The 11,828-nt window shown below is 48.9% G+C and overlaps 1 protein-coding gene across 2 annotated transcripts; it reads left to right on the forward strand.

Moving 5' to 3' along the window:
• The first annotated feature begins 5,995 nt into the window (after positions 1-5,995).
• On the forward strand, positions 5,996-10,662 carry FABP1 (fatty acid binding protein 1). Of its 2 annotated transcripts, XM_009818623.2 has the most exons (4): positions 5,996-6,069; positions 7,127-7,299; positions 8,958-9,050; positions 9,573-10,662. In XM_009818623.2, the coding sequence occupies exons 1-4, from the start codon at positions 6,003-6,005 to the stop codon at positions 9,621-9,623; spliced, it is 384 nt and encodes a 127-aa protein (XP_009816925.1). In that variant the 5' UTR covers positions 5,996-6,002; the 3' UTR covers positions 9,624-10,662. The 2 variants fall into 2 exon arrangements, with proteins under 2 accessions (XP_009816925.1, XP_059674011.1); XM_059818028.1 differs by having other exon boundaries at positions 8,958-9,600.
• The last annotated feature ends 1,166 nt before the right edge of the window (positions 10,663-11,828 follow it).

The raw sequence follows: 11,828 nt of genomic DNA on the forward strand, positions 1-11,828 counted from the left end.
GCTGGTGAGGGGTCTGGAGCACAAGTCTGATGAGGAGCGGCTGAGGGAGCTGGGGTTGTTCAGTCTGGAGAAGAGGAGGCTGAGGGGAGACCTCATGGCTCTCTACAGCTACCTGAAAGGGGGTGGTAGAGAGGTGAGTGTTGGTCTCTTCTCCCAAATGACTAGCGACAGGATGAGAGGAAATGGCCTCAGGTTGCACCAGGGGAGATTCAGGCTGGGTATTAGGAAAAATTTCTTTCCTGAGAGAGTGGTGAAGCACTGGAAGAGGCTGCCCAGGGAGGTGGTGGAGTCACCATCACTGGAGGTGTTCAAGGAACGTGTAGATGTGGCATTGTGGGACATGGTTTAGTGGGCATGGTGGTGTTGGGTTGATGGTTGGAACTGGTGATCTTACAGGTCTTTTCCAACCTTAATGAATCTGTGATTCTGTGCTCTTTCCATCCCAACATGCAAGTCTCCACTTGGTCAGATGAAGGTTTGCTTATCCCCACTGTGTCTCAGGGGCTTTTCATGTGCCTGGATCAGATGGAGACATCTGCACTGCAGACTTGTGGCCAGGTGAAATGAAACACATTTGCATTGTTTAAATGTTTAGTGGCTCTGCGCTGGGGGACTCTTCCAGACCTTCCTCACTCAAGAACATTAACTGCCACTGACTCCATTTCTTTCCCAACATTTTCTTTCCCTGCTCTGGCACAAACTAGCTCCCTAAGCTATGAGTACCGTTTTCAGTCCTTGTCCCCTGACTCCATAAGCTGCGTGGTGGGATGGAGGACAGCCTCATCCCACCAAAGGCCAAGCTGCAAGGGCAATACGTGCCCTCTGAGGGCATGAGCAGGGGTCCAGATGCCCAGAGAAAGGCAACAGCACTATGCTGCAGATGTTTGAGGCAAGAGTGTGGGAGGTGAGTGGCACAGCCAACAGCTGTATCCCTGCTCTAAGGCAAGACCCCAACATCAAAGGTCAGCTCTTCTGTAAGCTCTACTCCCCAGCAAGCAAACTAAGGCAGTGATAGGTCTCATGCTATCAGGGAAACTGCTGCCTTGCCCTTGGAGAAGCAATACTGAGCCTTTGCTCCCTTTGGGACCAATAAGATGACAAGGGCTGAGGGCTGTCCTTCACTGAATTTCAGCATTAATAGAAAGCTTTATCAAGCAGCAGCGCTCTGTACAGGCTGCCACTTTCAGCAGTCTTATCAAGGCTCTGATAATGGCATATCTAATCTAAACCAATATGAACTGGCGCTTGCATGTCTACGGCTTGGAAGCTACAGCTTGGAGGCAGCCAGCCTCCAGGAGACCACCATGGCTGTTTCAAAAAGAGAAAATGCTGGGAAAGGTGACCTATTTCATCTCAGTGCTGTCCTGGTAATACAGCACAAAGAAAACTTGGTAGAAACCAAGAGGGACAGAGAATTTGCAGCAGCAGCAGCATCTTTTCCCATCCCATTCAACCTTTCGAAGCAATGCAGCCATGTGGCCTGCTGAAGAAACCTTTGTTCCTCAAGATTAAAAATAATCAGACCAAAGATGTGAAAACCGGGCAGCAGACCAAGTTCCCAGGTACACGCACAGCAGAAACAGGGATGACCCAAGCAACAATATGGGTTGAGACAGAGGGAAGCCCACGTGGGGATCTGTGATTGGCAAGCTTGTGACCAAGCTCTTCAAAAAATGGCTAGGGGTTTTGGGATGTCCAACTGGACCTACATTGGAGAAATCCATGACTGAACCAGAAAAAGCCCTGGCTTGTAGCCTTTCATATTTTGGCTAAGAAAATCCTAGTGTAGAGCCCAGTCCCAGCTTCCCAAAGCACCGAGGTGAAACCAAAGGCTTCACAAAGTCTGGGGAGTCACTGGTGGGATAGATAAGAAGAGAGAAGAGGCAGAGGTGAACGAAGACATTCCCAGACCTCCACAAGGCTGCCAGTTACTCCATCCTGGGCTACAGCAAAGTGCCTCTCCCCACACAGCACTCCAGCTGTAAAGTCCTTTTGAGAGTTCAGAGCTTAAAGTTTTGGTTCAAACTGGAGGAAGCAGAGAAGGATTTTTGCTGCAGGAGCCCTGAGACTCAGAGTCCTGTTCCCCACCATAACGTCCAAATCGTCAAGAATGCATGTAGGAGGGTGGTTTCCCAGTGCCCTGGCAGACACTGAATGAAAGTGCTTAATTCATGGGAGTTGGGACCGGGAATCACAGGGAAGGGTTGAGGGAAGGTGATAACACGCTGCAGCTGTTCCATGGGCAGCTACAGAGATGACGGAGCCAAACTCTTCTCGGTTATGGGAGATGTTATAACATGAGGCATCAGCCACAAGTTGCCCTTTGGGAGGCTTGGGTTGAGCACCTCTTCTTCTAGAGGTGGGTGGTGCAGACCCAGGATGGGTACCCACAAAGGTAGAGGGTGCGGTTTTTGAGATTTGGCCAAAGCCATGGCTGAGCTGAACCGGTGTTGGTGATGTTCTTGATTTGAGCAGGAGGTTGAATCAGACACCATCAGAGGTCCCTCCCAACTGGCTTTTCTTAGCTGAGAAGTTTTTCATGTCCGTATCTTTGATTCAGGTACAAAAAGCAGAAATGAGACACTTGTGTCCTTTTTCCTGACAAGCGTCTAAGATCCTACGCTTTATTTTCAAAGCAACTTAAACACGGAAGTACCTGCTGGCTTCCAACAAGAAGTAGCCTCCTCAATAATTTTTGAAAATCATCCATGCCTTTTCTCTTTCTACAAACCAGGTCCAGGTTTTAGGGTATGGATTTAGTTTTAATCAAATGGTCAGCTGGCTTGGCCGTGCATTAATGCAAATCAGGTGCATTTTCTTGGCCCTGGGAAGTTCAAATGATGTCACATTTTAAAAGATCCTGTATTCTGGTGGGGAGATGTACAAGTATTCTGAACTTTGCTATTGAGATTAAGTTTATCTCACCCGCCGTTTGCTCAGCAGGCCTGGCTAGATAATAATTACCCCGGTCAAATTTCGTTCAGTAAGGGTTTCTTCTTTTTTTATAAGAACTTCTGCATTTCTTTACTAGGGGAAACAAAAGAACACAAGTCCAGCAGAATATTTGCAGACAAAACAAAGAGGTTTTATTTTTGATCATTGATCAAAAATCAGTTGGTTGCATTTCCAAACCTGCCAGCAGTGATCCATAGTTCACATCTATCCAACGCACTGAAGCTGAGAGCATAGATATATCTAGCCACAGTAAGTGAGAAGAGGAGAGGATACCTACAGAAAACAACTTGGTTCCCAAGTGGCATGAATTCTCTCATGAGCTGCCCATTTCTGCCAACTACCAAGAGAGTCCTGAACAATTATATTCTTCTTTTAACTTTAGGTGGGTGAGATCCAGACCTTAGGAGCCTGGCCTGCCCAGGGGGAGTTCTCATCCAGTTTCTGGTAGTTTTCTAAGTGGTTCAGCTGTCCAGATTAGGCATGATAACCATTTAAACGTCTGTGGGACAAAACCCTTTTCCAAATCCTATCTTAGGCTCATGTCTCATTAGCTTGGTGGGTTTATCTCCTTTCAAGCTGGTATGGAGATTGTGGTCCTGGGAAGTCACAGTGGCTGAGATGGGGGGTTAGGGAAAATACCAGGTGCTCCTTCAAGCTCCTAAGACTGGATTCATCTTGGCTAATATGAAGCGTTTACAAACGCCCTAGTCTTGCAGGCTTTTTCTGGAGAGGCTGGAGGGGGATAGGCAGCCCTGGGACACTACTCATGACATGTTTCTCCTATTTCTCTCCTTCGGCTCATCTAGATGTCAGCTCGGAGGTACTCACTGCACTGCGAATGGCTGGGGTTACCTGAGAAAGGTCTCTCCCTACTGACTTAGGAGCCACCCCTTCTCCCTAGCCTGCACGTGGAAATGGGTGAGAACTGGGCACCTGCCCCAGCAGTGGGATGTGGTCAGATGTGTCTGGTCCAGGAGTGCATCTCACTGAAAAATGAATGAAAACCACAACTCCAGGCTGCTCCGGTCAATGACAGTAGGGGAAAAATGAGCCATGCAAAGCTGGGGCTTTCCCATGGTGGTCACCCCACGGTGCATTGGGAGCACTGGGCTCCAAAATGAGTCAGATGATAGAAAAATATTCAGGCGTTTTTTCAAGTCTGAATCTCTCTCCCCATCATGCAAGCAGAGCGGACCCGAATTTTCTGGAGGAGCAGCCAGAGGTCCTGGGCGGGAATGCATGGGAGGCACACGTGTGCTTCCAGGTGGCCCACGGCTGGAGGACATCACCTGGCGGGACGCAGGGAGCTGCCAGCTCCGGCTGCTGCCAGGACCCGGCCGGAGAGGTCGGTCACCACTGTCTCCATGAAGAAAACACTGAAAAGGGGACATGTGGCAGCAGAGCCCCGTGTGACCCTGGGGTATTCACCCGGGGTGGACGAAAAATTGAGATGCAATTCCTAAGGTGATGTCATTGCTGTTGGGAAGCCCGGGATAGAAGTGAACAAAACTGAAAAGCTGTTTGGAGAAAATGCTAGATCAACCCCCCCACGAGCTCTCTCTGAACCCACCCAGCCCCTGCCATGATGCAGAGGAGTGATTCCCCCGCAGACACCCCCCAGCCAACTTTGTCCACCGAAGTGCAGAGGTTTTCCCTCTCCTGCCTTGTCAGGCAGACACTGCCTGTACTAATTAACCAGAAACTGAGGTTGAATCTAGCCCGGCAGCGTCACTGTGCACCACTGCAGCACCGAGAGCGGAGGCGGGCGGCAGCCCCGAGCTGAGCCTGCAGGAACAGGACGGACGACTGCAGAGAGCTCTGGCAGCATCTCCAAATTGGAAGGAGACAGGTTTTTTTCACGCTTACCCATGATTTAATTTTAAAAAAGGCCAAAGATGCTATAAGAAGGCAGAATGGAAGGACTGCAAAAAGGCGAAGACATATGAGTGAAAAGGGGGGAAATCCCTGAGCTGGTGGCTTTGGGAGGGAGAAGGAATTCCTTGGGGCAGAGGATGAGATGGGAGCAAGAAGCTGAGCCTGGACCCAGAGCATAAATGCTCAGATGCCATGCAGCAACCCGGGACCCTCAGCCAAGGGGACCACACTGGGAGAGGAGTCAGCCCCGAGTCCTCTTTGGAGGGAGGTATCGGGCTCAGCTTGGAGGCTGCTGCTGGCCCTACTTCTGATGTGGCATTTGGGAGAAATGCTGCTCCGAGGGCCGGGATGCTCCTTCAGTACACAAGTGACTGTGGCTCCTCTGGAGAAAGGAGAGGAAAGGGGGTTTTAGCAGTGGCTCCTGGCAATGGCCTTGGTAGATCACTAATGGCACTGGTCTACCTATCCACACGAAACCCTTTTCTTGGAGGCAAGGCCATAGTGATGGAGTCTGAATTAAACTGCAGTCTTCAGGATGGGCCAGTTCAAGCCCAGAATTTGATTTTGAGTCGTGTTTTTTCCTTAGGGGACAATGATGATTTTGTGACTACTGCTACATCTGGGTTACACCAAAACCCAGCGTTACAGAGGACCGTGAGGCATCTGAAGGAGTGAGTAAGTTAGTCCCTGCCAACATGCAGCCGCTACTCTTCGTGCCAGTGCTAAAGACCCAGCATGCACATATCAGCGAGGAGAAATCCCACTGGTGTCAGCTCCAGGGGACACCATAATCTTTCACTGCTTTCTCCTCTTCCAGATGTGTGCTTCCAGACTGCAAGATGATTAGATAATTTGCCTTCTTCCTCTGGTAATTAATATCTTTGCACAATTATATTTTCATCATTTGTTTATGGATGCCACGTTGCTACCTCCATAAAATGTGTTTATGGGATTTTCCCTGCCCCCACGTTGTAAATCGAGGTCTGTAAAATGTAGAGCAATTTATCACTGACCATTGCCCAGTTTTATGTTAATGTTTGAACATGGCCATAAAAGAATTACATCATCTTACCTCTGACCAACTTTTGGGGCAAAAGGACCTTATAAAACCAAGCTCTGCTTACCAGCAAAGCACCTTCTCTTGTGTTGGGAGCACAGAGAGCCCTTCCATCATGAGCTTCACTGGAAAGTACGAACTCCAGTCCCAGGAAAATTTTGAACCTTTTATGAAAGCCCTTGGTAAGTGCCTGCATATGCTGTGTGCTGCTTTTCCTCCACAGATCCCACTGGTATTTGGGAGTCCAGCTGTGCTGATGTGCTGATGATGTAGATTGAAAACATCTCTGAAATTTCCTATTTCTGTCTGTCATATTGCAATTGTCGGTATTTTTTTAAATGCATGTACATGGAGATGTGATCTCAAAATAGAATAGAAAGCATCTCTCTGGCTGGTGGCTGGAGGTCAAGACATGCTGGGTGAAATTTTATGGCTTGCAGAAAAACAGTCCCAGCAGTCTCTGCAGCCACGGGCCAGCGTGGCAGTGCTGCACACATGTGGTAAGCCAGCGGGACCTGCTTAGGGCAACTGCAGGTCCCATCAGGCTGTGGAATGTGACAGCAAGCAGGACATCGCTCAGCCCACTGTGCTGCGGCTCAGCGATGCTGCAAAGCGCCGAATTCCACCATTCATCAGAAAAAATAGTCAGGTTGTTTAAATGCTTAATGATGAATGTGGCTAGCTAGATTTCCACCAGTGACAGTGCCAGTGAGCGTGCTCCTGCAAGGATTCAGGAGGCTTTGCACTACTTCTGCACAATTATGTGCCAGAGGGACTCTACCTGTCAGATCGGCTTCAGGCTTTGGGAGAAGACTTTACTGAGCTAGTTCTGAGGGACCCTGAATCTCATAAAAAAACCACTTGGTTCCCTCCTTCTGCCACGATTTATTCCATTTTCTCCACTTGCCTCTCAGTGAAGGAAGGAAAACGGGATTTCTTCTTTCCCTCTGATGCTTGGCCAGGGAGGTAGCGGTTCTGCTCCCAGCCAAGTCGGTGGGACAAGGGAGAAGTCTAGTTCCCACACAAACCCACTATGATAGTATTTGTTGTTCTTCATCCCCAGCAGACTCAGGGCCGTGTGGCCCTTGGGAAACCATCATCCTTGCGAGGCTTTTCCACACTAGAATAGCAATCCTCCCAGCTGTGGGTCCCCAAATCCCACCACATTTATTCGGCGGCAGCAGCAATCTGCCCACCAATGGCTCCAAGGTCCACCTAACGTCTCTTGTTCCTGGGCAGGGCTTCCCGATGACCAGATCCAGAAGGGCAAGGACATCAAGAGCATCTCAGAAATTGTGCAGGATGGGAAAAAGTTCAAGGTTACCGTGACCACTGGCTCTAAAGTGCTGCACAACGAGTTCACCATTGGGGAGGAGTGCGAGATGGAGATGCTGACAGGAGAGAAAGTCAAGGTGAGTGATCAGCTCCTCTTCTGTCAGGGCTGCAGGGGCTCAGGGACATTAAACTTCCTTTCTAGCCGCCCCCCCTGCACTTGGGCCAAAGGGAATGACCAGACCGCAGATGTTAAAGCTGACACAGGCCAAAGACCTGGGTAATTCCCCAGCCTCGTTCTGTCTCTCACAGTTTGCGTGCATGATTTAATGTAACAGGAAGGGGCTAATTGCTGAAACCAAGTCTGCAGATGTGGCACCCGCTGTCCTGCTCCCTGCAGGTCACATTTCTGAAAATGACAGTCCATTTCTGAGCCACCTTTGTGAGAAACTCAGAGCACAAGACTCCAAAGTTCCCGCCTCCCCTCCTTGCTTTTGCAAAACACCATACAAGCTCCCCAGCCAGCACCTCTGCAGATGATGCCTTGCATTTCTAAAGCTATTTTAACAGCCAGTTTGGAAAACACTGGAAGCCGGTGTTTTAATAGCCTGTTTAGAAAAGGGGGATAGAGATGCTATGGTAAATTTTTCTGACGACAAAAGGTCTGAAAGATTTGAGGTGGAAAAGGGTTGACTTTCTGTCATGTTGCAACACAAAACATAGCCCCACCTTCATTTTGTTGACTTAAAGGTAGTGCAGGAAAGTCAGACAATGAATCATAAACCAACAAATCTCTCCTTTTAAGTCCCAGTGGCTGTTAATTTCTCTGCTACCCTTTTCCACTGCTTCTGTTTACATTGGGTGAGATGATTTGGCAAGGTGAGGATTTATCACCCTTGAAATGGGGTCAGTTCCAGTTCCTGGACATTAGTTTCCAATGGTTCATAAAATGTCAAGACAACATCACTGGCAAATACTGCCTCTCACCTCTACCTCAGGAGAAGATGATATTGCAGGGACTTTTGAAAGCAGGAGGAATGATCACCAAAGAAATGCCCCTCTGAATCGGGCTCTGATAGCCATACCGGCTGTATCATGATTTCCAGCACCACCGAAGTCCCTTGCGCATAAACTAGGGGGAAACAGCTATTGGAAGAGTTTCACCCTCCATAAATCAGCAACTCAAGGTCAGACGAACATGTCTTACAGCTGGACAGACAGATGAACACAACTGGTTTTTGCTGGGTTATTTATTTGAGTAATTTCAATGATCAGTGATAGCTGCCCTGGGGGTGATGGTGCTGTCTATAGCCTTTTTAGACATGCAGCTCCCTGGGGGGTCAGAGACTCAGCAGATGTGCCCGTTCCTCTGAAAGCTTTCCAGCCATGACTGTGCTTCTGAAAGCTTCTTAAATCTTTTCCCACCTTGACCGAGACTCCCCCCAGCCCCAGGCTGTTGCCTAGCTCCCCATCACCCCAACCCAAGGGAGGTTGCTGTTGCAGTGTGCAATAGATGAGTGGTGGAGAGGAGACAATGTGGCATGCCCTGGCCCAACTCTACCCCTGTAGAGCCCAAAGTAAACATTCATACCCTTACTGTGTTGTAGTCACCACCAGCACAACCCTCTCTCCTCCTCTTCCTCCTCCTCCCAGGAAAGCTCCAAGGGAGTGGCTTGCTCCAAACAGCTTGCAGAGGGGACAGTGGCAACTCAGTACATAAGGGGAAGGACAAAATGCAGGGGTTGATATGGTCTCCAGCAATAACATGAATGCTTCTGTCTCCTCCCCTCTCTACCAGGCTGTTGTTCAGCTGGAGGGTAACAACAGACTGGTTGCAACCCTGAAAGGGCTGAAATCCGTCACCGAACTCAACGGAGACACCATCACCAATGTAAGTGTAGAAGAGAGGGGTAATGGCTGGAGTAACAGTGCCTACAGCTGCCTTCAGGGTTCTGGCCCTACAAAACCTCTCGAGATGCTGGGGACCTTAGAGAGGTACTGGAGACGAGCACATGCTCGCACTCAGGCTCTGTAGCCAAAGCTGGTCAGTTGGCCAGGCACTGAAGGCAGTTTTTCATTATAGTCTGATCCAAAAAGTATCCTCTGAGACCCCAGCAGGCATTTCTGATCAAAGTTTCATGCAATGAGGGCATGTTCTCATGCACCCAGATGCGTATGTTTGTGGCTGGGCCTGGCACTTTTCAAGAAGAGAGGTGTAGCAGACTGATCCCAGCTGATATATTATCCCTACCTGCTTTTGGGTATTCATGAAGAAATACAAAGCTTTAATAATGCAGTTTATAGGAGATAGACTGGGTACCAGTCCTGTTTTGATTTGCAAGACCAGATCCTTTCCAAGTAGAGTTTAGAGCCAAGCGCCCTGAAAAGCTAACGCTTTCCATTTGTTCTTCAGACGCTGACCATGGGAGACCTCACCTACAAGAGAATCAGCAAGAGAATCTAGAGACCCTGTACATGTCAATCATTTTACTGTGTAAAATGTGCCCATTAAAGTAAAATTTGTATTAAAGGCCTCTTTGTTATTATCATCAACCTCTACACTGTTGCTATAGTGAGATGCAAGCCTCCAAAACTCACACAAGCCCGGGTAGAAATTGGGCAACAGGCTGAGCCAAGGCTGTGCTGATGTTGGTGAATGCAGCCGGGCTAGGGCGCAGGCTGAGAGCCATTGAGTGACCCTCTGAGATGTGCTCCATGCTGGTGAGCACTCTTCCAGCCCCTTCCTGGGGACAGGTGCCAGCATCCTGCTGGGGATGTCCTGGTGGGTCGTGCACCCATGGCTGCCCTGGCTGGGTGGATAGAGGAGCAATGGGCAGGGAAAGGCTCTGTTCCCCTTCCTTAAAAACATGGCCAAAGGGACCACAAGGTGACTGGCAGGGCCAAAGGATGGGGAGGTTTAGGTGGGCTCAAGGAAATGTCAGTGATCCTGCTTAGGAAGCTGCCTTGGGGAAGCAACTAGCCTTTGGGCAGTTTGAGTGTCCCAACCGCCATCCCCATCCTCACACCGCTGCAGCAGGATCCAGCCCTACATGCTCTGGCCACCCCATCGCCATCTCCTCCCCATCCCTTCCCACCAGCAGGAGGGTCCCGGGCAGCCTGCAAGCGTCCAGTGTGTGTTTTGCCCCAAATCACACCTGATAAATTGGATTGAACTGGAATTGAACTCTCCTTCCATGGTGAAAGACAGGTTTTCTCTCCTGGTGGGAGATGGGCACTGGTTGTTCACAGCGTAGACACAGAAGGAACACCAAAGTCATCTCTCACGCTCTCGCTTGGTGCTGCAGGCTGGACGGAGATGTGGTTTTCTGACACACACAGGAGAGGAAACTCTTCCTTCTTAGCTGCCTTTTCCAAGCCCTGTGCTTGGATGATGATTGGGAATCATCACTGGGAAATGGGTATATGGCTGGGGTGATATACCTAGCTGGGTTGATGTTCTTACAACCACTCAAAGCTGATCAGGACGTTAGGAAAACACAAGTGCTTCCCCACCTCCTCCTGCAACCCCAACATGTGCCACTAAAGGACCAGTTTGTCCTCATGTGCATCTCTCCCATGACTCCTCTCTCCTTAAGGAAGATTTTCATGTTACAGGTCATGTTACATGTTACATTGATCCTCATGCTGAGAACTGAACCAATATGGATTGTCACACTAGGCATCAGAAGGGCACCTCATGGACAAATGGAAGGGCTTATGTCAACAGCACCTAAAAAGCAGATGCTGGCCTCCAGTGAACTCATCTTATATCTGGAAAAACATCAGCAAAATCACTAAGAAATGTCAAAGAGGAAAAGCTCTGGTTTTGTTTTCTTACTATTCTGCTGAGGAGCAAGTAGGGGATTCTTGAACAAACCATCCCTTTTCATCTCTTGGCTGCCACTGAAGGTCCGGAGCAAACCAGCTGGATTTTGAGCCAGATGGGCAGACAGCAAAGACATTTTTTTATCTAGAAATCCAACCATTGCCTTTAGACTCTTCCTTAGCTCCATTGGCTGCCCACTGGCAGCTGATCCATGGACTTTTTGCTCAGTGAAAAATGGATTAAGCACCTGTCTAAGCTGAAAGGCAGGTGCTGAAAGGCATCAGAGCCCTCAACTCACCCTGAAGATGAGCAAAGGTGGATCCTCCTCCCTGGAAACCACTTGTTCAGTTAGAGCAATCCACACAGCCAGTGCCCCACACCAGTGCAACTGGCTTCTGGCATGGACTCTTCTCATGTCCACCTGCTGCTATCACTGCAGATGTTTTCTGATTTTTAACTAAGGAGACTAATTTACCCTAATTAATTTATCCTGAGGTAGGAACTCCACTTAGTCTCACTTGCAAATTGCCCACAGTTTGATGTGGCACTCATGTCAGCTGCAGAATCATTTTTTCAGCAGTTTTTCATCAGAAAAACACCTCTTTACACAAAATACCATCTGTGGGTCTTACCCAATTTGCACTCAATGCCCACAGGCATACATGACACTTTGTGGAACCAGCTTCCCACTTCTGCCATCCCTTGGTCGACCACCCATGCACATCACTGGAAAGAGATGCCATCACAAGGAAGTGATGGGAGAAAGAACCCTTAGGAAAGAATCAATTAAAATTTAACCAAGGACTTCAGGATCAGGACTTGTGTAGAGAGAAACAGGCTTCC

This window comes from Gavia stellata, chromosome 5 (genome assembly GCF_030936135.1).
Source record: "Gavia stellata isolate bGavSte3 chromosome 5, bGavSte3.hap2, whole genome shotgun sequence".
NCBI lineage: Eukaryota > Metazoa > Chordata > Aves > Gaviiformes > Gaviidae > Gavia > Gavia stellata.

Bases quoted from the DNA above. Each gene is read 5' to 3' on its own strand.
- FABP1 (XM_059818028.1), top strand. From the start codon at position 6,003: ATGAGCTTCACTGGAAAGTACGAACTCCAGTCCCAGGAAAATTTTGAA. The intron at 6,070-7,126 runs GTAAGTGCCTGC...GTTCCTGGGCAG, and splicing joins ACCTTTTATGAAAGCCCTTG to GGCTTCCCGATGACCAGATC. The intron at 7,300-8,957 runs GTGAGTGATCAG...CCTCTCTACCAG, and splicing joins TGACAGGAGAGAAAGTCAAG to GCTGTTGTTCAGCTGGAGGG.